This window comes from Sorex araneus, chromosome 1, assembly GCF_027595985.1.
Source record: "Sorex araneus isolate mSorAra2 chromosome 1, mSorAra2.pri, whole genome shotgun sequence".
Classification (NCBI taxonomy): domain Eukaryota; kingdom Metazoa; phylum Chordata; class Mammalia; order Eulipotyphla; family Soricidae; genus Sorex; species Sorex araneus.
In genome coordinates this window covers 40,061,334-40,085,550 of record NC_073302.1, presented here as the reverse complement: position 1 = coordinate 40,085,550, position 24,217 = coordinate 40,061,334, and the positions used below count along the sequence as shown (strand labels likewise).

General features: G+C 49.0%; 1 protein-coding gene across 4 annotated transcripts in view; it reads left to right on the top strand.

The window, feature by feature from the left end:
- Window positions 1-24,217, top strand: part of DNAI1 (dynein axonemal intermediate chain 1) — a 76,526-nt gene that overhangs the window by 22,441 nt on the left and 29,868 nt on the right. For 3 of the 4 annotated variants that reach the window (XM_055124003.1, XM_055124004.1, XM_055124005.1), the window contains exons 2-9: window positions 4,511-4,543; window positions 6,162-6,260; window positions 6,469-6,549; window positions 19,030-19,156; window positions 19,402-19,502; window positions 19,739-19,858; window positions 20,738-20,797; window positions 21,733-21,867. In XM_055124003.1, the coding sequence (XP_054979978.1) occupies window positions 4,511-4,543; window positions 6,162-6,260; window positions 6,469-6,549; window positions 19,030-19,156; window positions 19,402-19,502; window positions 19,739-19,858; window positions 20,738-20,797; window positions 21,733-21,867 (756 nt within the window). The remainder of the gene's footprint in view (window positions 1-4,510; window positions 4,544-6,161; window positions 6,261-6,468; window positions 6,550-19,029; window positions 19,157-19,401; window positions 19,503-19,738; window positions 19,859-20,737; window positions 20,798-21,732; window positions 21,868-24,217) is intronic. The other variant, XM_055124006.1, reaches the window with a different exon arrangement.

Here is a 24,217-nt window from a genome sequence, read left to right as displayed (position 1 = left end):
TCATATGGGATGCTGGGAATCGAACCTGGGTCGGCCACGTGCAAGGCAAATGCCCTACCCGCTGTGTTAACACTCCAGCCCCAGCCTAAAATTTTTTCAAAAAAGGGTTAGAGTTCTAATCTGGGTCACTTTTGGGTCAGTCATTTGATCTTTGTGTGCCTCAGTGTCCTCATCTGTAAAATAGGAATAGCTCCTAATCCATAAAGTGGTTATAAAATTAAATGAGATCACATGCACAAATTACTTGGTAAATGACCAGCCCGCCTACAAATTGCTCAATAACTGAAAATGATGATAGTTATATAATTGTTTGAGGGGAAAGAAATGGGTGCCAGCTGTTAGGCCTAAATTAAGAAGAATATAAATGGAGATGATACTTATGAACTGTATTCAAGAGATAGAATTATTAGACATTGAAGCAGGATGCTAATGGGAAGATGAGGAGAGGGTAGGCAGCTTTAATGCTTACCCAGGTGAATATCCAACCCGGGTAACTAAATGGTGGTTCCTTGGGACGAAACAGAAAACACTTGAGGAAATAGGAGTAGTGGTGGGAAAAGAACATACTGAAGTGTATTGGGGAGGGGGCTCCCAAGTGGCGCTCCGGAGACCTGACCTGCTTCTGGATGATTCTCGGCTTTGCTGGGGCTCAGATTGCATCCGCCGCGTGTGAGGCAAGCACTGGAACCTCCCTGTACTACATTTTCATCCCAATAAAGTGGATTTTTAAGATACTGGGTTTGAGTGGTGTGAGCATGAAATTCTGGGAAATCTAGGCTCTAGATTTGTGTTTCACCAGAAGGTAGAAGTTGAAGGTATCTATGAATGAGGATAAGACCTCCCAAAGGGAGTATGTAGAGTAAAAAGATAAAGGTATCAAGAATGTATTCTTGGGGCTGGAGTGATAGTACAGTGGATAGTGCATTTGCCTTGCATGCTGCTGACCCTGGTTCAATCCCTGGCACCCCATATGGTCCTCCAAGCCAGGAGTAATTCCTGAGTGCAGAGCCAGGAGTAACCCCTGAGCATTGCTGAGTGTGACCCAAAAAGAAAAAAAAAAAGAATGTATTCTTGGGGTCAAAAAGAGTAGTGCGGGGGCTGGAACGATAGCACAGCGGGTAGGGCGTTTGCCTTGCACGCGGCCGACCCCGGTTCTAATCCCAGCATCCCATATGGTCCCCTAAGCACCGCCAGGGGTAATTCCTGAGTGAAGAGCCAGGAGTAACCCTGTGCATCGCCGGGTGTGACCCAAAAACCCCCCAAAAAAAAAAAGAGTAGTGCGTAGAGCACTTGTCTTGCATGCACCCAACCTGGGTTAAATACCCGGCACCCCATATGGTACCTTGAGCACCGCCAGGAGTAATTCCTGAATGCAGAGCCAGGAGTAACCCCTGAGCATCAAAGGGTCTGACCCTAAAACAAAACATATAAGATTATATTTCTGCCCCAGGGATTGAGGACATTGAGAAGGAGCAATTAAAGAGATTGGAAATGAAGGTCAAAGAGAAGTCTGGAGAAGGAAGGGAGCCCTCAGCAATGTCAGGTCTACAGGAGAACTGGGAACTGAGCACTAGGCAACTGTTACCCATGACCTCTGTAAGGCAGGTGGGCCCCATCCACGCGTGACCCTCTGCTACTGGTCCAAAAATGAGTGAGACACACTGCCTGTGCCCGGGATGCACATACTAAAGTCGACAGCAGCAGAAACTGCACAGTGTTCCACTGTAGATGGATTGGGGCGGACACACCTGTCATCCCCAGTTCATCCCGGGAATCTGGCCCTGTGGAGGCCGGGAGGGTTTCGTTTGCTTGTCTCATTCCGCCCTCTCTAGCCATCCTCCCTGACCTAACAGAATGGCATCCAAGAGGCCCCTCCTGGTCCACAGAATAAAAATAGTGGCATCTCCAAGCTGCCTCCAGTGGCTACTGTCGTCTGTTTCTTTCCTTTTGCAGAGCCAAGGCAGGGAGGACTGTGTTTGAATATAGATATCCTTCCTGCCCCACAGCCAGTACTGTGGTGGGGAGAGCCTTGGGGGAATGAAGAGGAGAATGGAGGGAGGAGGACATAAGAAGGCAGCATGTCGGGGCTCACCTAAAAGATTAGCCGAGGCTAGTGGGCAGTGATCGTGGGAGAAGAGGGGAAAGGGGAGAAGGACATTTCTGAATGGTGAGGTCGAAGGCGCAAGCATGGGAAAGCAAGAGTTTGGGCTCAGGCCATGTGAGTGGCCTCAGGGGGTGCTGCACCCCAAAGCACTAGCCCAGGAAGGGTGGGGGAGTGGGCGGCGATGGAGACACGGAGCCAGATGATCGAGTTCTGGGGACCAGAAGAGCGGGGGTGGTGCTTACTTCTGTGGTTTGACGGCTTCTGGGAGGAACCATCAAAAGCTTTTCAGGAATTCAAGCTTGTCTGTCTCAGGCTTCTCCTTCTGGAAGACCAAGGGCCCAGAGTGGCAGCCTGACATTCAATCTCCCTTTGCCATGGTTGGGAAGTCGGGGCTGTAGCTGATTTCATTGGCCTGTTTTGCATTTATTATAGTGTGGCTTTTATAGTGTGTTAATTGAAATATTTCCAACTGCCAAAAACAATTACACTCAAATTGCCTTGTCAGTTCTTTTATTGCCAGATAAATGTTTTACAGACATATTTACGGGGGGCAGTGGTAACTGGAGCCCGTTTTCTATTTAAGGCTGGCAGTTTGGGCTGGGATTGGCCCTGCGAGGCTCTGTTGTGGGCCAGAAAGCTGTTGGACGTTGTGACGCTTCCATCCCGTTACCTTAGGGATCAGAGGCTCTTCAAAGGGAAGCAGCTTTCTGGCTCATGCGGCTGAGCCCCCCAAGAGGGGTTCCCACCCCTGGAAACCGTGGCAACCTGGCAGAAATCTGCACCCTGCTGCTGTCCTACGAGCCACAATCCCAGCCCAAGCTGAGACATGCTTTTTTCCTCCCCATCCCCGGAGTCCCTTTCCTGCCACTGCCATCAAAGCCTGCCAGGAAGGAGCCGGAATGACCCACTCCATGTAAATCTTTCTCTTTGCACTTGGAAAACCAGGGTTCGCGGACTTCCCGCCCAGATCACAGAGAGGTGGGAGCGGCTCCTCGCAGGTCTCTGCCCGGGGACCATCTGAGAAGATGGGCTGAGCTTCTGCCTTGCATGCAGGAGGCTCCGGTTTTATCCCCAGCACCGCCTGGTCACTGCCAGGAGTGACAGAGCCAGGAGAGCACAGAGCCAGGAGAAGCCCCTGCGCAATAGTAGACCTGGTAGCCCCCCCTCAACAAAACAAACAGAAGGACTCAGTGTGCCATGCTACCACCAACACAAACCCCGAGGTTTCTCTGGGGCCTTGAGAGCACCGCGCTCCCCTCCCCTTTACCCCTGGCCTGATGCTTCCAAGAGTTCCGCCCTCATGGAGCCCTTTTGCACCTTTTTGCACCTTTCTCTGAAATGCTTGCTGGTTTTGTGTGCATACGCAGTTTCTGTTTGCGGCGACTTTTTGACTTTCTGATGGTAACGGTTTCCCTTTACCTTCACCTATGACATTTTCTTCCTCTGGAGAGCACCTCTGAAAAACATTTACTCTGTCTGGACAAAACCCATTCTAGTGTTATGCCTGGCTGGATAGGTGTCTCTGGGCAACCCTGCAGCTTCCTGTGTGTTTGTGTATGTGTGTGTGTGTGTGTGTGTGTGTGTGTGTGTTGCCACACAGCAGACTTTCAAGAGAACATATGCTGAGTGAGTGTATTAGTGGGCGAGTGAGGGGGTTGGTGAAAAGGCTACGGGCATTGGTCAGACACATCTGGCCCTGGACGCTGAGAAACTTGGGGTAGGGACCTGATCTTCCTTCATGTTGATCCCAGGGCCTTGGATAGTGCTCCCTGCATAAATGGAAGCTCAGCAAATTTGTTAAGGGGAATTGATTATGTTTGTTCTTGGAAACATTTTAGCCTATGAAGGCCATCATAGCCAGGCCTGTGCATTTTGCTGATGAAGAAGCTAAAGCCCAAAAAAGCAAAACATTTCCGCCAGGGTCAGGCTGACTCACGGGTTTGAGAGCTTGTTCCCTGATTCAACAAACCCTTGGAACACCTCTTCTCTCTCTCTGAGCACGGTCAGAAGTGCTGTAGATAGAGGAGCAATGGACCAAACCAAGGGCCTGCTCACGAAAGCTGACGTGTGTCCCAAGCACGTGTTTAACGGATAGAAAACACCCTCAAAATCCCCTTAGTGCCTAGCCCAGAGCTGAGTGCTTCATATGTTCATAAAAAAAAAAAAAATTGGTTGAGCTATTTGCAAATAAATGCACTGCGGTCAGTTGGCTGGTTGGTCTGTGCAGGTCAGCGTGCCTGATGGGGCAGCTCCTCACAGGACTAAGAGGCCTACAGAGTGACTGTTCTGTGACAGGAACCTTCCACGTCCTTTGCAGGGATCTGGGGGTAGGCTTCCCCAGGAGACTGTGTCTGATGTTCCCAGGGAGACCTGCAAGCCATTTACCTTCTGTCTCTGTCTTTTCAGAGCGTCAACGTGAGCAAAGGAGCCAGGAAGAGAGTAAGTGCTCAGATCAACAAGTTCACAGCAAGAAGCTAATGGCAACTTTTCTGTGATAAATATTAGCTGCATCTTTTCAGAAGGTCTAAATGAGCAAAGAGAACCTACCACCCTAGGAAATTTCTTATTAACACAAGATTCCATCTTCCTAGATATTTCTATGCATATATAAAAGTCACAAGCATTTATTTTTAAATGAAATTTCATACTTATGCTAGTTTATAATCTGATTTTCACATTATATATTTAGATGAATTTTCATTGCCAATAAGTGCACTTTTATAGCATCATTTAAAATAACTGCGTAATATTTTGCCATATGTTCCTTCAGGCCATATAATAATCTGTCCAGCTCTTCCCATCATGGGATGTGTAGCTATTTCTTTTTTTTCTACTAGTTTGTTTAATAAATCCTCCAACAAGCATTCATATGTTTAAATAATTGGGGAAGCACTTTTCTATTTATATATTTTTAATTTATTTAATATATATTCCTATGCACAGAAATTCAAATCAGAGTACAAATTCTCATTAGTTTTTTGGTAAAGATTGTAAATTTATTCTTTAAAAAGTTTGTGCTGGGTGTTTGCCTTGCACGCGGCCAACCCGGGTTCGATTCCCAACATCCTGTATGGTCCCCTGAGCACTGCCAGGGGTGATTCCTGAATGCAGAGCCAGGAGTAACCCCTTTACATTGCCAGGTGTGACCCAAAAAGCAAAAAAATGAATGAATAAATAAAAAGTTTGTGCTAATGAATGGGATGGGTCTGTCAATTTTCCCACAACTTTGCCCACACTGGATATTGTATTTTAGTTTTACCCCAGTTTTATTGTGAAATGCATTGCTCCATTTGCATATATTTGAGCATTAGGGAGAATGAATTTGTGTTACTATGTCATAGGCCACTTAAGTAAGGTGTTTAACTGTCCTATGAGACAGAAAAAACTTATCACTGCTTCTTTTTTTTTTTTTTTTTTTTTTGCTTTTTGGGTCACACCCAGTGATGCTCAGGGGTTACTCCTGGCTTTGCACTCAGGAATTACTCCTGGCGGTGCTTGGGGGACCATATGGGATGCCGGGGATTGAACCCAGGTCGGCCGCGTGCAAGGCGAACGCCCTACCCACTGTGCTATCGCTCCGGCCCCCTCACTGCTTCTTTTGTGCTTCCAAAATCAATGAGTTTTAAAATGACCAAGCACAGATTATTATTATAAGAGTAACCTTAAGGTGGCACATGAGAAGGTAAAACATGAACTAGAGTTGAAGCAGCTTAAAGGAGAGCTGGGTCCATGCATTCTGCAGAAGGGCCAGGCTTTAGCAGCGGGCCCTGGCCAGCAGCCAGGAACCTAGAGGGAGGGGATCCAGTTCTTCCGGTTCCTCTCCTGGGATCGAAGCCCACCACAGTGTGGCCCCAGGGTTGAGATGGTCCTGAACTTCCAGGTAATGAGAACACTGGCCCTCGCTATTGCTCGGGACCCTTCTATGAATGGTCAGCTGTACATTTTATCAACTAACAGGTGGCAGAGCAGGGATGATGTGCAAGCCAAGGGGTTGCCTGCATAACTGCTGGCTGGGCCAAGCTCACCGTCTGAGTCTCACAAGAGGTCTCACATCCAGGATGAAGATTCAGGCACTGAATTGGGAGAAGGAACAGACGAATGGGCCCAATCCAAAACCATCGTTAGACCCCCTGACCAGCTGGAGTTGACGGATGCGGTAGGTGAACCACACCCGACCCGGCTCCTTCCTCCTCCTCCAGCCTCAGAAGTGCCTTTCTCCCTGGGACCTGGGAGCCTGTGCTCTCACCTGAGGGTGAGAGGTCTGCTGACAGCCTGGTGAGGGGTTGGGGCAGCTGGATGTTCCCAAGCCTCGGAGGCGGCGGGTGGGGGACCATAGATGACCTCTTGGTATTTCTCTTCCTTAGGAGCTAAAGGAGGAGTTTACCCGCATCCTGACGGCTAACAATCCACACGCGCCCCAGAACATTGTCAGGTACAGCTTCAAAGTAAGTTGCGTCTCCTCTGGGGCCTGCAGGGGTGGCTTGGCTTGGTGGCCACACTGCAGAAGTCCCTCAGCGATTCGAGAGACCACCTCTAAACTGAGGTTCTCGTATTGAGTGCCTATAACAAATCATCATAACAACTTTGTAAACCACAGTGTTTATATAAAGTGTAGCACTGTCGTCCCATTGTACATCAGTTTTCTCGAGCAGGCACCAGTAATGTCTCCGTTGTGAGACTTGTTGTTACTGTTTTTGGCATATTGAATACCCACGGGTAGCTTGCCAGGCTCAGGGAAAAAATATGTAGGCCTTACCTATTCAATGTAAACTCCAAAATACATCAACATAGAATTGCTTTAAAAGTTTTATTTATGATAGGTGAGAAATGATTATTACCATAATGAGATCCATGTAGAAAACAAAATTTAATGCAATATACTTTAGATTCCAGAGTTGAAAACTTCTATGTGTAAATGAGAATAGACATTTTATTATTATATTGTATTAAATGGCTTTAATTTGCTTACTTACATAGGCCAAATCATACAGTAATCACAAATTACTGGTTCTTTAGTTTTGTTTTGCTTTGGTTTTTGTTTTTTGGGTCACACCTGGCGATGCACAGGAGTTACTCCTGGCTCATGCACTCAGGAATTACTCCTGGCGGTGCTCGGGAGACCATAAGGGATGCTGGGAATCGAACCCGGGTCGGCCGCGTGCAAGGCAAACGCCCTACCCACTATGTTATCACTCCAGCCCCCACAAATTGTTTTTTTTTTTTTTTTTTGCTTTTTGGGTCACACCCGGCGATGCACAGGGGTTACTCCTGGCTCTGCACTCAGGAATTACCCCTGGCGGTGCTCAGGGGACCATATGGGATGCTGGGAATCGAACCCGGGTCGGCCGCGTGCAAGGCAAACGCCCTACCCGCTGTGCTATTGCTCCAGCCCCCCACAAATTGGTTCTTAATGATTTGTTTTTTGATCATTCTATTAGCCATTTCTAAAGTTTTATTGGAATAAGCAATATAAAATAAATTTGTTAGTGCCTAAGGGGGCAGGTTGGAATTGGGAGGGTAATTGGGGATATTGGTGGAGGGAACACCGCACTGGTGGTGTTGGATCACTAAATGCTTGAAACAACTGTATAAGGAACAACTGTGCCAATCACGGTGTTTCTAATGAAAATTAATAAAAATAAGTAAATAACCTGAGGTCCTCACCCAGAACCCTGAGATTCAACATGGAATTTTCCAAAGGCTTTTGAAAATTTTTTTTTCACTTTTGGAGGTCACCCCCAGCGATGCACAGGGCTTACTCCTGGTTCTGCACTCAGGAACCACTTCTGGCAGTGCTCGGAACCATATTAGATGCTGGGTATTGAATCCGGGTAAGCCACAAGCAAGGCAAACGCCGTACCTGCTGTGCTATAGCTCCAGCCCCAGGCTTTTGAAATTCTTTACCAATGTCCTTTGCCATCTTGTTCATGAATGAAGGCCCTACAGAGCCATCCTTTTTTCAAGAATCCTGAAGACAATTGTTTGGTTAGAAAACTACTCTTGGTAGTTGTAGAGATAAGGATCAGGAGGTCTGCCCCACAGCTTGGAAACTGGCCTCACATGCTGGGGGAAAAGGCAGCCCAGATAGAGAGGGGAACACCAAGTAGAAGATGTCGGGAGGACCCATTCAGGTTGGAAAATGCGAACTAAAAGTAGACTATAGACCAAACATGAAGGCCACTCAATACCTCAATTGCCCAAAAGGAGAGAGAACAAAAGGGAATGCCCTGCCCCAGAGGCAGGGTAGGGTGGTGGGGGATGGGGTGGGGGTGTTGAGAGGGATACTGGGATCATTGGTGAAGGTGAATGGGCACTGGTGGAGAGATAGGTAAACTATTACTGTATGAGTGAAATGCAAACACAAAAGTTCATAAGTTTGTAACTGTACATCACAGTGATTCTCTAATAAAAAAATTTAAAAAAGAAAAAGAAAAGAAAACTACTCTTGGGGCCGGAGCAATAGCACAGTGGGTAGAACGTTTGCCTTGCACAAGGCCGATCTGAGTTCGATTTCTAGCATCCCATATGGTCCCCTGAGCACCGCCAGGAGTAATTCCTGAGTCTAGAGCCAGGAGTGACCCCTGTGCATCACCAGGTGTGACCCAAAAAGAAGAAAAAAAATAAACTACTCTTCTAAGATGGGCAATTCATTGTTCACTAATACCAACTATTAGGTCTTTGAAAGCTGGATACCCTTCCATCTGGACACTGAGAGGGAGACCAACTGCCCTCTGGACAGGGAGCTGACCTCCTCTCCCCTAGCCACTCCCTCCTGCATCCCTGTGGGCTCCTGTGAACACTTTGGGGCAGTCAGCCCTTGTGGCCCTCCCTAGGTACAATCCTGTGAGTGGCACACACCCGCCCTTCTGGGCCTTCCATGGGTATAGTCCTGTGGGTGTGTTCTCATGTGGTGAGCACACACCCGCCCTTCTGGAAGTGCCCCACACTGGTTTCAGCCAGGTCAGCTCCTCTGAGTGCTGACCTCAGAGGATTTCTTTTTGGTTTTGGTTTTTGGGTTACATTCAGAAACACTCCTAGCTCTGTGCTCAGGGATTGCTCCTGGTAGAACTTGGGGACCACATGGACCAAACCTGGGTCAACCACATGCAAAGTAAATGTCCTAACTGCTGAACTATCCTTCTGGCTTCCCAAAAAGGATTTCTGAGTATTATCTGAGCAAAAATGGAAATAATATGTATGTTTTTCTTTCTCGCTGTTTTTTTTCTTGTTTGTGTGTGTGTGTGTGTGTGTGTGTGTGTGTGTGTGTGTGTGAGAGAGAGAGAGAGAGAGAGAGAGAGAGAGACCTGGTGCTGGGATTAAGCCCAGGTCTTCCATTGTAAAGCACATGCTCTAACCCTTCGAATGGTCTTATTTCATTATTTTTAAGATCCACTTGTAGCTTACTGTATGCCAGTGTCATATCCTATGTTAGATCGCTGTATTTCACACAGGCTATCTCTGGTGGTGCTCAGGGCTTCCTTCTGACTTTGTGCTCAGGGGTCACTCATAGTAGGACTCAAGAAAGCATATGGGATGCCAGGTATCAAACCCAGATCGGCCACATGCAAGGCAAGCACCCTATCTGCTGTTGTATTTCTCATATTTCTTATTGAATTTGAAACGTTATTTAAACACCACGATTGACAAAGTTATTCACAGTATAGTAGTTTCAGGTATTCAGTATCTCAACACCCTTCCTACCACCAATGTTCCCTTTTCTCCACCAGTGTCCCTAGTTTCCCACCCACCACCCAAGCCTGCCCCCTTATACTTATAAAGTAAAATAATTTACTTTGTATCGCTTGTTTCAACATATATCACGTAATGGTGTAGTTAAAGTCATGTCCTGAGCTGTTAGAGGCGAGTCGGGCCTGGTGTGTCAATGTTTTCACTCATTGAGCCTAGTAGGACTTCGACTCAGTTGTACCATCTAATTTTCTGTGCCATCAATTGTCCCATCTAGTTTTTTATTGGAACTCCAGCTCTGTGAAGCGTGGCGGTGTTGCAGCCACATGAGTCAGGAGCTTTGGAGCCTGGAGCATCAGCTGCCGACGACTGTCTGGCATCTCTCTGGGCTGTTTCTCTGGCACCTCATATTTCATTTGATATAAGCTTATTACAATTATATACAATTATTATCTTTATTTTATAGAAGTCCAAATTAGATTTTTTTAAATCTCATGCTTAGGATTCAAAAAAGATTTGAACTAGTTTTTCTGATTATTAGAGAGAGAGAAATTTATCTACTGTCTATCTGTCTATATCACTTGTATCACTTGTCATCCCATTAATTGTCGACTTGTTCAAGCGGGCACCAGTAACGTCTCCATTCGTCCCTGTCACGTGCTAGTGTAGCCCAGTGGCATCTGCTCGCTCCAGGAACACGAAGAGCCTCAAACCCATTCATTCAGGGTCTTGACGAAGAAGTTTGACCATCTTGTAGGTGGGTGGTCACGTGGTCTTTTGACGCCCCATGGAATTCAGTCGGTAACAGCTCTAGTCCACAAGTCATCTCTAAATCGCATTACATGTCCGGCCCATCTGATTTTCTACGTCTTGGCAAACAAGACAGCGTCCCTGATTCTCTGAATTCCTTCTCTCACTTGAGTGAAATGTGATACTCCAAGCATAGCTCTTTCGATTCCTCTTTGGGATACCCGAATGGCGTTCTGATCCTGTTTTCATAGGGCCCAGGTCTCTGAGGCATATGTTAGTGCAGGAAGAATGGTGGAGTTGAAAAGATGTGCCCAGAGCCGGAGGTTCTTCATCCTCTTAACCACTTCTTCGACGTTCTTAAAGACATTCCATGCTGTTCTCTTCCTCCTGCGCAGTTCAGGTGCCAGGTCGTTTGTCATATTGAGTTCTCGACCTAGGTACACATAACTGCTGCATTCGGAGATGTTTGTTCTGTTGAGGGCAAATGGAACATCAGGAACTAGTTCGTTTCTCATGAACATTGTCTTTGTTTTTTTTTTTTTAATTTTTTTAAATTTTTTTAAAAATCTTATCACCATGTGGAAAGTTACAGAGTTCTCAGGTTTATATCTCAGTTATACCGTATTCAAACACCATCCCTTCACCAGTGCCCACATTCCACCACCAAAATCCCCGGTATGCCCCCCGCCCCCACCCCAACTGTATAACTGATGAACCTCACTTTATTTTCTCTTCACCTTGATTACGTTCCATATTTCAACACAAAACTCACTATTGTTGTGGGAGTTATATCCCCAAACAAGATAGCCCTAATAAGGAGGCATTTGATACTTAGTTTTCCATTCAAAGATTGTGTGTTTTCAGGTTTTAGAAAAGGTCGCGTGGCTCGGATCTGTCCCAGTCCCGAATCCTGGAGCCGTGTTAGTTGCTGCTCAGTGGCGCCGGGGTTCCATCCGGAGAAGGTGTGCTGGCAGCACCTCCTCCCTCCGGCCCCCCGGTGTTGCTGGCCCCGAATCGGGTCCGGAGCATTGTCCGGGCCACGTTGCTCACCAGAATGCCTGCCGCTTCTCTGTGGTTTGTGGCATCCGAACATTGTCTTTGTGAGATTCAGCTGCAGTCTTTCCACAATCACCTTTCCACAATCACGGTCAAAGTCGGCCAGCATTTGTGCTGCTTGGCTGATATTTGGTGTTATGAGAACGATGTCATCAGCAAAGCGAAGGTGGTGTAGTTGCCGACCGTCTATCTTCACTCCCATTCCTTTCCATTCCAGTCATTGCATGATGTTCTCGAGGGTGGCACTGAAGAGTTTTGGTGAAATGGTGTCATCCTGCCAAACCCCTCTCTTTACGTCAATGATCACTTCTTTGTAAAATGACGAGATCCTGGTGGTGAATCTATAATATAACTCACGGAGAATCCTGATGTATTGAATTTTAACACCCTGTTTGGCTAGGGCTTCAATTACCACTTCAGTCTCAACAGAATCAAAGGCCTTCTTTAAATTGATGAACGTTAGAAAGAGCTGTGTCTTAAAACCCTCTCGAAACCTCAATGAGCTTGGTCATCATGTGGATATGGTCGATCATGCTGAATCCTTTTTGGAACCCGGCTTGCTCTCATGGTTGTCCTTCGTCTAGTGTTCTGCTAATACGATTCAGGATGACTCAAGTGAATAACTTGTAGACGACGGAAAACAGGCAGATCGGGCGGTAGTTGCCTATATCGTGGATGTCTCCCTTCTTGTACAACAGGACAGTCCTGCTGGTTTTCCACTGGGATGGAACCTTGCATTCAGACAGGTAGCGTGTAAAGAGCCAGGCCAGTGTATTGACAAATACTGGCGGCAGATTCTTCAGGTGTTCGGATCTGACCTTGTTTGGACTGAATGCTGTATGCTTCTTTACCAATGAAATGGCGTGTCAGATTTTGGAAGGGAGAACGCTGGGAATGACATATCCATCCTTCGGAATTTGGTATGTGGGCAGGTGGACGTGGCTATCAAAGAGATCCGAGTAGAAGTCGTGGATAACCTTTTCCATTGCCCTTCTGGAAGATGTGATAGATCCATCAGGATGTTGGAGGGCAGTCATCTTGGTCTTATAGTTGGTGAAGGAAAGGCAGGTGTTGCGAATACTTTTCCTGGCTTCTGCTGCATCAGCCAACACTGCTGCTCTTCTCTCTTTGAGGTCTTCCTTTATCGCTTCTCTGCACAGTTTTTTGAACTCAGATGTTAGCTTGTGATTGCCTGAGGCTCTCGACAGACCACGTTGGCAAATGAGCTCAAGAGTTTCCGAAGACAGGCAACTTTTTGTGCTTTCTCTCTCTCTCGGCGTTCCTCGCACAATCATGGAGGTGCTGAACCAGTCGATAGTATTCCTCATCAATGTTGTAAATGAGAGCATCTTCCCATATTGCTGCAGTTGTGCTAAAGAGCTCCCAGTTGGTGGTCTTTCTGGGAATTCTCTTCTTAAACTTTGCAGCCCTTTCTCCCCGCTCCATGAAGTAGAATTTTGCACGAAGGAGACGGTGGTCTGATCCCATTTGGAATTTTGGGACAACAACAACATGGGTCAGGCAAAACTGTTGATTGAATATGATGTGGTAAATTTCATCGTGGAACTATTCACCAGGAGACTCCCATGTGCATCATTTAGATTTGGCCTTCTGGAACTGCGAGTTACCATGGATGGTCTTGGTCAACATGATGAACTCAGACAGTCTCTCACCCTGTTCCCTGTTCCATTCTAGGCCGTGGGTCCCGATGTGGAGTTCTCGGGTGACTTGCTAGGTCCTATCTTGGCATTAAAATCACCGACAATGACCTTGTATAAGGTGTGGTTTTCTTTATAGAACTTCTCCAGCTCTGTGTAGAACTTCTCAATTTCTTCATCATAGTTGGATGTTGTTAGGCATTCTAATGAATCAATGCTCATGGTCAAGTTTGTGTTGACAAGGATACCGACACCACCGACACCTCTACTGTCGCATATTCTGAGGAACAGTTCTCCAGTTTCGAAAACGGTGTGATGTGTTCAATGCCTTCTCATCTCGGTCAATCCAATAACGTCGTACTTGATCTTCCACACTTGCACCTTCAGGTCCTTTATGGATGCTTCCAATACCAGCCCATGTGCATTAAAAGTGCAAACAGTCATTTTAGTCCTTCTTTGTTTTGGCAGCCTAGTTCAGCCCTGAGATTTTATCAGCGTCTCTTTGTTGATCCTTCTTAACGCTACCATATTGGGAGCTATTCCAGGGTCAGAGGAATGAGGCCCATTGTTGTTACTGATTTTGGCATATTGAATACACCACAGGTAGCTTGCCAGGCTCTGCCATGTGGGCAGGATACCCAACTGCCGCTATCTATCTATCTATCTATCTATCTATCTATCTATCTATCTATCTATATATGTATTTCTTTTTAGGTTACACCTGATGATGCTCAGGGGTTACTCCTGGCTCTGGACTCAGGAATAACTCCTGGTGGTGCTCAGGAGACTATATGGTTTGCTAGTTATCAAACCGAGGTCAGCTGCATGCAAGGCAAGTGCCCTACTGGCTATACATCTCTCCAGCCCCTTCTTTAAAAATATATCTATAGGGGTCTGAGGCATGGTACAGAGGTTAATGCCTTATGTTATGACTGGTCCCTGTTTGATGTCCAAAAGTCCCTGCTACTCAGAGCATCTCTGAATGCAGCCCTGGAGGCTCTGAGCACTACCGGGGCAACCTGGGTAATTCCCAACGCTGCAGGGCAGTCTGGCTGGCCAGAGTGTCCTCTGGGCATGCTCAGCAACCCTTGAGAGGCCTCCTCAGGAGCAAACACATATGTATGCAATACCTTTGCAAGGATGCAATTATCACCCTGTTCCACTTCCAAACATTTCACTTTTCCCCAAAGAAATCCTGGATTCTTAGCTGTCATCTCCTCTGCCCCTTCCAGATTTAGGCATCTACTAATCTATCAATTTTCCTATTCTGAAAAATTCACTTAGTTTAGTATTATTTTTTTTAATTTACTTTGCAGTGCCCAGGATTGAACCCAGGTCACATGCATGCAAGGCATGGACTTTGCCCCTGAGATGCATTCCCTCCCACACAGACATTTCATATAAAAGGAACCATATAGGGGCTGGAGCGATAGCACAGTGGGTAGGGCATTTGCCTTGCACGAGGCTGACCCAGGTTCGATTCCCAGCATCCCATATGGTTCCCCCGAGCACCGCCAGGAGTAACTCCTAAGTGCATGAGCCAGGAGTAACCCCTGAGCATCACTGGATGTGACGCCAAAAAAAAAAAAATAAGGAACCATATAGAGCTGGGGAGTGAAGCTCAGAGGTAGAGCACAGTTGTGCACCCAGAAACCCAAAAAATAAAGAGTCCTTTATAACGATGGCTTTTCTCTAATAAAGCCACTTAGTGCCCCCTTGCCCCCATCCCCGAAAGAAAAGATTGAGGAGTCAATGCTTCTACAAAGAGACAAAGAGATGAAGGATAAACTAAGGCAGGAGTAGTTTTTGAGAGGTCCCACTCCAAATTGCACAAATGGCCTTGGGTGGACAGCTCCCGAAGGGCAGAGGGGCAGAGGGCAGCTGTCCCGTCCACCACCCCCAACCTGACTCAGTCATTGGCCAAGGCTGGAGTGTGGTGCCCTCTGCGGGGCTCTCTGGGACTCAGTGTGCCCCCGTGCCAGGAAGGCAGCTGCAGGCAGCCCGGGGAAGGCAATGCATTTCTTCTGCCTCATGGAATCCCACTCCCTGGGAAACAAGACCTCTTCATGCCAACTGCCAGCCCCTTTTCCTGAGGTTGCCAGGCGGACCACCGACTCAGCCTTCTAAAACCCTCCTCACCCTGCCTGGCATCTCCTGCCCAGTGGGGCTCATTTCATAGGTCCCTCACGGAGTGCCAAGGCCTCTCTTTCGGTGCTGGGAAGAGGAGGAAGGTCATACAGCCCCAGAAATGTCTGCCCTGTTGTCACACAGAAATGGAGCCAGAGTTCCATCCCTAAACTCAAGAGGATGGTCCTAGTCCCCCACCGTCAGGGACAGCATGAAGATGAAATCTAAAAGGACAGCTCCAGAATAGAGAGGGGACCACTAAGTCAATGATGGTTGGAGGGATCGTTTGGGATGGGAGATGTGTGCTGAAAGTAGATAAAGGACCAAACGTGATGGCCTCTCAGTATCTGTATTGCAAGCCATAAAGCCCAAAAGTTGAGAGAGAGTACGGGGGAAATAGTCTGCCATAGAGGCAGGGGGACGGTTGGAAAGGGGGGTGATAATACTAGGGACATTGGCGGTGGAGAATGTGCACTGGCGGATGGATGGGAGTTTGATCATTGTATGACTGAAACTCAAACATAAAAGTTTTGTAACTGTATCTCACGGTGATTCAATTAAAAAATGCATAAAATAAAATGACAGCTCCAGGGCTGGAGAGAATAGGGTGTTTGCCTTGCCTGTAGCTGACTCAGATTAGATTCCTGGAACCCCAGATAGTCTCCCAAGCCCAGTCAGAAGTAACTCCTGAGTGCAGAGCCAGAAGTCACCCCTGAACATTGCTGGGTGTGGCCAAAAATAAATATATAAAATGACAGCTCTATGGGTAATTTATCTCCTGGGAATTTCCATTAGTCTAATATTGGTCACTAATTTTTCACTGAGGAGCCACACCCTGTTACTGTGCTCAGGACTCACTCCTGGCAGTACTCGAAGGGACGGTCAATGCCAGAGAACACACCTTGGACTCCTGCTTGCAAAGTCCATGCTCTAGCCCTTGAAACCTTCTTCCCTGGCCTAGTTACCCTGAGCACCGCCAGGAGTGATTCCTGAGCCTAGAGTCAGGAGTACCTCCCAAGCATCACCCAGGTGTGGTCCAAAAACAAAACCAAAAATACCCTAAGCTGTGACTGCCAAGTAGAGGTGGGGAAGACAGGAAACTAAGGTGTGGGCCAGGGTTGACGTCTAGGCTATGGTGGATGGTTGAGGGCACTTTAGTGGTGGGGAAAGAGGCAGTAATTTTGTACATCAAAACCATAAGCACGTGGGGGCTGGAGCAATAGCACAGCGGGTAGGGGGTTTGCCTTGCACGCAGCCGACCCAGGTTCGATTCCCAGCATCCCACATGGTTCCCCGAGCACCGCCAGGAGTAGTTCCTGAGTGCATGAGCCAGGAATAACCCCTGTGCATCGCTGGGTGTGGCTTAAAAAGCAAAAAAAAAAAAAAACAAAAAAAAAACACCAAAACTATAAGCTCGAACACTACTATAATTTCATTTCCTAAGCTGTCACTGTCACTGTCATCCCGTTGCTCATCGATTTGCTCAAGCAGGCACCAGTAACGTCTCCATTGTGAGACTTATTGTTACTGTTTTTGGCATATCGAATATGCCACGGGTAGCTTGCCAGGCTCTGCAATGCGGGCGGGATATTCTCAGTAGCTTGCCGGGCTCTCTGAGAGGGACAGAGGAATCGAACTCGGGTTGGCCAGCATGCAAGGCAAACGCCCTACCCGCTGTGCTATAGAAATTTCAACTACATAAAGTAGCAGTAGAAGAAGGAGGAGATCTCTGGTCTCCGTGTCAACTTTAGGACAAGAATGCAGGTCAACGAAGAGACCGTCTAGAGGGGACAGGCCATAGACAGCAGGAACCCGTTCCTGCTGTTGTGTCTGCTTTTGCTGAAGCTTTCTACCCCTGGCACCTAGAAAACACTTGGCACATTGTGTCTATTTAAAAATCATTTGTTAAAGAAGGAATAAACAGTGTTTCCTGGGCTTGAGGCCTAGTCCTGCTTCTCATTTGCTGTGTAACCTGGACAGATGCCAAACCCAAAACAGGATTTCTGTGGTCCTTTAGGATTGAATAGATGATTGGGGATTTGGTGTTTCTGAGACTCTGTTGAGCCTTGGAACCCACTGAGATGAGTCGGCACGAGGGCCAGGTCAGGTGGATTGGTGGCCTAGTGAACTGCCCACCTTCTGTGATGAGCCCGATGGGCCAGGACCCCTACTTCCCTACATCCCATCAGATGTAAGGACAAGGCCTGTGTGCCAGAGATGGGCAAGTTCAGAAGTTCCCAAAGTTGGAAGGAGAATGAAAGAATGTACTTGATCTCTTTTAAATTTAAAGAAATTGGTTTTTCCTCGTAGTGCTAGGGATTGTGGTTTTTTGTTTGTTTGTTTTGTTTGTTTGTTTTTACACCCAGCAGTATTAACGCCAGGAACAGAACCCTGGGCTTCTGCTTGCAGGGTTTCTTGCCATTTGAAAGCTCTGCCCGACCCTGCAGAGCTATGGGAGGACCCAGGGCTCCCATGTGTGAGGCACACACTCAGCCACAGCTTTTGTTTGATTAATTTTTTTATTTTATAAAGTAGTTCACAATATTTGATCACATTTAATATTCAAACACCTTCCCACCACCATATTTCGGGTGTTTCCATCCCAAATCCCAATCCCTGCCCCAAAGCAGAACTGAAATAATGTAATATTTCCCTCTGAGGTTGGTTGCCTCCTACTTTGAATCCAAATAAGTGTGGTGCGGTCCTCTTGGAGTACGGGCAGGGTGTGTCCTGTGAAGTGTGGAGGGGCACAAATGCAGCCGCGCAGCCCAGGGAAAGGTTCACTGGTGGGTGAGGCTCAGCCCAAGCATGTGGAGAGTGGCTGATTTCTGGAGGTTTTTGGCAGCCGGGGCTGGGTCCCTTGGGGCGGGGAGGGGTCTCACCCTTGCCCCCCCCACTCTGAGGCACCCTGAGTGAAACAGCCTGGTGCAGGGTCCAGCGGTATGGTTATGGCGAGCATCATGTTGCTCCCTTTCAGGAGAGAAGGATGTGCAATCTGGATTGTGGCCGATGTCAGCCGCAGCTTTGACCTGAGAAAGTTTTGGTTTTTGGTGTTTTTGTTTTGTTTTGTTTTGTTCTGTTTTTTAAAGCAAGATAGAGCATTGCAAAGCTGTTCATGATTAGGTTTCAATCATACAATGTTCCAACACCCAACCCATCCCTCCATCAGTATAATTTCCCAGCACAGTTTGCCTCTAAGGCAGGCACCTCTCTCTCTCTCTCTCTCTCTCTCTCTCTCTCTCTCTCTCTCTCTCTCTCTCTCTCTCTCTCTCTCTCTCTCACACACACACACACACACACACACACACACCCCTTTTAGGCATTATGTTTTGCAATACAGATACTGAAAAGTTATCATGTATGTCCCTTTACCTACTGAGAAAGTATTTTTCAATAAGCCTTTGACAAGAATTTTATTATCTAGATATAAAACTAATGATGTTGGGGCCAGGGAGAGAGTATAGGGGTCAGGGCAGGCGTCTGACCTGTAGCAGCACGATACCCTCAGGGCCTGGCACCCTGCCTGGTTGATCGAGTCTCTGTCAGAGTGACCTCTGGGCACCCCCCTGTCAGGCCCCTGACTCAACTCCGTTCTGACTCAGGCCCTGTGGGGAACACCCGGCCTGACCCAGCCCACTCTCTCCGTAGGAAGGCACCTACAAGGTCATTGGTACTGTGAACCAAATGGCAGTGCACTTCAGCCAGGTCGGGAACCTGGTCCCCAAAGACTCAGACGAAGGCCGGCGGCAGCACTTCCGTGACGAGATGGCGGCAGGTAGGCCTCGGGTCTTGGTCTCTCAGAAGCAGATTGCTGAGTCAGGGTCTGGCGCTCCTGACATAAGGTCTAGCTCTCCAAGACAGACAGAGCCAGGAGCTAACAGGTGTGAGAATCATGCCATGGTGGGCAGGGGAGTAGGAAGTGGGGCAGGGGCTGAGAGGCCGTAGAAGCAGTCGAGGGGTTAAATCACTTGACTCGCATGTGGCCAACCCCGTTCGCTTCCCTGGCACCATCTTTCCCAGGTTCTGAGGGGTCTATCAAGGTGATGATTTCAGAAACCGAGAACCTCGAAGAAGAGGAGGAGCCAAGAGAGGCAGAAATTGGCAGCCAAACAAACGCCGAGGTGCAGACCCTGCTGCCCCCCCACTCCCACCCTCCCCCGCTGCAATGGTAGCCATGCGCAGAGGCTGCAGGGCCGACTCAGTATGGCGGTATGGGGGGGGGCAAGGACCCTGGCCAAAGGTGCCAACGGCTCTGGCATCATCACCATCTCCCACTGACCACCCCACACACGCTCCTTGTCTGCCCTCCACTCCCCGAGGCCCCCCTGAGGCTGGTGCTGTAAGGGGTGTGTCATAGGTGACGGAAGCCATCATCGAAGAGGAGCTGCTGACGCCCAGGCAGCCGCTGGAACGCAAGCTCACCAACAAGTTCAACTTCAGCGAGAGGGCCTCGCAGACCTTCAACAGCCAGATGCGGGTAGGGCCGGCCCCGGTCAATGGGGGTGGGGAGGGCGGAGGGAGACAACGCCCAGCCCCAGCTGTTTGTTCTCTTTTCTTCCCCCCCTCGCCCCCCAAGAGAGCTGGGCAGCTGGGCTCCGGCCCCAGTTCAGAAGGGAGGTTCAGGGAGAGTAGAGTGAGGAGGCCGCCACTCCTCCAGGCTCCCGGGGAACTTGGGTTAAGCTCTGAAGAGGAGGTTTCTATGGGAGAAAGGTGGGGCGCGGGGGAGCGGGGACCCGAGTCCCTTGGACAGAAGCTGACGATCCCTGCCGGGACAGGCTAGAAAACATGCCCGACTCCCTAAGTTCCAGGCCCCAGACCCTCTTGGGAGGTCAGGTGAGAGACTCACATCGAGGCTGTTCTGTGCGATGACTGAACGGAGGCTGGGCTCGGGGGCAGCCCCTCGGCAGTACTCGGTGCTGTCACTCTGCAGGCGTTTGGTAGTCAGGAGTGACACACCTTAACGAGGGGCATGCCTCTGCCATGGAGTCAGAGGGACTCCAGCTTCAGGGAGAAGCCGCCCCCTGATTGAGAGACATTGGCTGCCGAGTTCTGCGGGAGGCTGGCCCGAGTCTAACTGTCCCCGCACCCTCCACTCGCCTCGGGATTTTTCTGGTAGAAGCTGGCACTGCCAGTCTTCACTGCCCCTAGTCTGTAGCTTGGGATTCTCCTGTAGGAGGCTTAAATGGAGAGACAGACAGACAGACAGACAGACAGACAGACTTTCCCTGCGGGAGGCCCAGACCCCTTTTCTTCAGCCCCATGTCCTACCCCACCCTTGGCCCTAACTGAAATCTTCCCCTGGGGAGGTGAGAAGTGATAAAAGTGCTTTGGGGGGGGGGTTCCTATTGTTCTCTAGAACCGGGAATGCCAGATGGAGCCCCCTCCCAGGACAAACTTTTCAGCCACAGCCAATCAGGTGAGACCTCAATCAGCCTACAAGCTGTCATTCATTCCGCCCCCGACAGTGCATTCTCCCCAGGCGGGGCAACAAGGAAGAGAAGTGTGCAGCTCGGGACTCCTGTGGCCACCTCCTCTACCCAACCCCCTGCTCCTTATCTGAGCCCCAGGCACCTGGGACAGAAGGCCCTGACCTAGTGACCACTGGACCAGTCACGTGCCCCCAGCTCAGCATCTTGCTTGTCTCTCTGCTGCTGTCCTTGGCCTTCTCTTGATGTCAGGCAAGGATTTCCTTCCTTTCTGTTTATCATGAGGAGGTGGGGTCAGTGCTGTCGACAGCCAGGCCCTGCAAGTAGGGTTATCCCATCTCCACACTGAAGGTGGAGGCTTTCTTTCAATCTCCCGGCTTGCAATCTTAGACATCACCCACAAATGCAAGCCAACTTGATGTCCGCCCATTTCTTCTGCCTGGTAGGGATTTTATTCATTAATTTATGGTTTTGAGTCCCACCCACTTAGGTTGCTTAGGGTTGACTCCAGGCTCTGTAAACCTGGAGGTTGCTCCTGGCAGAGCCCGGGGAGCTCATATACAGTGCTAGGGACTGAACTGGGATCGGCTGCATGCAGGACAAATGCTGGAGCCCTTGTGTGATCTCTCCGGCATCTGGTAGGGGTATGAGCCAGGAACGGTTCTGATCTCTAGCTGACAGTGCAGCCCTATACTTCAGGATGGGGAAATCGAATCTGCAATTGGCCTACAAACTCATCATTCCTGCCCTAGAGCAGATGTTGGGCAGCAAGGACACTGAGTTGCAATGGGCCAAGCAGGTGCTAAGTGCGCTTGTGCTGGAGGCAAGGGGGACAATTAATTCCTCCACCCCTAACAGCTGAAGAGTTGCTGGCAGGGTGCAGAGTTTCCCCTGAGATGACACCTCTCATTTTATTCTGGCCTAGTGGGAAATTTACGATGCTTACATGGAGGAGCTGGAGAAGCAGGAAAAAACCAAAGAGAAGGAGAAGACAAAGACTCCAGTATCTAAAAAGGCGGGAGAGAAGGCTAAGAGGAAGATGGCCTCCATGGAGTCTCAGGTTCGGTGAGGGTTCCTGCGGCTGAATGAGACCATGTCCCCTGGGTAGACAGAGCCTGGATGTCCAGGAGGGCATCTGCGGGAAGGTGTAGGCCCACTGCAACTGCCCCTGGCATTCCAGCCCCCTCCAATATGACATAGGTCGGGAGGCCAGCAGAGACTTTGTTGGGCTTGGGGCAACAGAAAATGTGATCATTACTGAAAGCTCAGTGTGTAGCCTAGAAATCCTGGGGAGCTCACCCAGAGTTAGGGGATGTGAGAATAAGGCATCACCTACCTGGGCAAGAGTTCATGGGGCTTGGGGGGTGGTTGGACTTTCAGTCCTTGAGCCTATTTGCAGTCCTGTCTTTTAAGTGAAGTCTTCAGGGCTAGGTTGTTTTCACTCGGGGCGCCCTAGAGGGGGGCAGGTGAGAGCCCTCCCCGCCCCAAGGGACCCAGCCCCGGCAGCTGACCTCCACTACCCAACCACTGCCACGCTCCAGGCCACTTTCCGGACACATTATAAGACACTTCCTACACATTTTCCATAATTACCACACCATATTTGATGGAGTTCAGACAGTAGGCAACAATCGTAGAGAGTAATATATATATATGTATATGTGTGTATACATATATATGTATATAGATACATATATATATATATATATATATATATATCTTTGAGAGCCCAGCAAGCTACCGAGAGTATCCCACCCACATGAGTAGTCTGGCAAACTACCTGTGGCGTATTCGATATGCCAAAACCAGTAATGATAGGTCTCATTCCCCTGACCCTGAAAGAGCCTCCAGTCATTAGAAAAGATGAGTAAGGAGAGGCTGCTAAAATCTCAGGGCTGGGAGGAACAGGGACATTACTGTTGCCTGCTCAAATCAACCGACGAACAACAAGATGACAGTGATACAGTGGTACTTCAGGGCCAGGAGCCATGGAAGCACTGAGTACAGGCACTAGCAAGTCAGGCATGGGCTGTGACCACTCAGCACCGGGCATCAGGAGTCACACAGGCATCATTACAAAGGTCTTTTGGTTAGGGAACCCCGGGGGGAGGGGGGTACACGCAGCCAACCTAGATTTCGGGATCATCATGATGGGAAAGATCAAGGCAGGGAGAGGCTGAAGGATCCCATTTGCCTTTTCAGCTTCAGAGAAAACTGGGTCAAGAGCCTGAGGGCCTGTGTGGACATGAAGGTGGGTCGGGCTGGCGGCAGTCAGGTTTGAAGAGGGAAGATTGCGTTCAGGACCGCGGAGAGCTCCCGCACCGGGAACTGCTTCTGCCCCACCCCAGGGCCCAGGCGGGTCAGTGAAGGAAGGTGCTCCCTTTGCCTGCGGGACCCTAGCCAAATGTCCACACTTCCCGGTCCAGAGCAAATCTTTCTCGCCTAACACAATCAGCCCCAATTGGGTTTCGTTTCTAGGCTGAGCAGTTAGTGATGGTGACCATCATGGGGAGACTGGAACCTTGAAATGAAAGGGGGGGGCGGGGGGTTGTCTCTGCCCCGTGGACCACCTTTGTCCAGAACCTCCCTTCCCCCTGCATCTTTCCCTGGAACTTAGCAGCTTCAGAAGGGGCGGCTGTCCCACACCTGGGTTCTCACGACAAGTTTGTCTGTGAGCTCGTGCCAGGACAGTTCATTTCAGAAACCCTGCTGATGGTCACGGAGTCCCCGTGGCTGAGACTGAAAACTCTCCTTGGGTCTAAGCCCTCCCAAGGAGTTGGTGGCAGGACTGGCCTCCACGTACCCCTATCATACCATGTCCTTTGAGCTTGGCCAGCGCAGAAGGCTGTGATTCTGGCAGACTGCAGTCACTGGAGGACACAACACACCCCGCCCCATGATTATCTTCGTGTGCACCCTTCCCCCAAGAACTGAGCTCTCACCAAGGACTAGGCTGGGCTCTCAGTCCCCTGACATGAAGAGAGTGATGGCCCTTCCTCAAAATTCAGGTCTGGTGAGGCACTAGTGAGATTCAAGGGAGGGGAGAGAACACAGTAACTTGGAAGTACTTGTAGGAGAGAACAAAGTAACTTGTGGGATGGTTTCTAGGGTGAGGTCTCAGGCTTTGGCCTGGTTAATAGTTTGGGGGAGAGGAGTGGAGCAATAGCACAGCAGGTAGGTCGTTTGCTTTGCACGTGGCCAACCCGGGTTTGATTCCCAACATCCCATATGGTTCCCTGAGCACCGCCAGGGGTGATTCCTGAGTGCAGAGCCAGGAGTAACCCCTGTGCATCGCCAGGTGTGACCCAAAAAGCAAAAATCATCATCATCATCATCATCATCATCATCATCATCATCACTGTCACTGTCATCCCATTGCTCATCGATTTGTTCGAGCAGACACCAGTAAC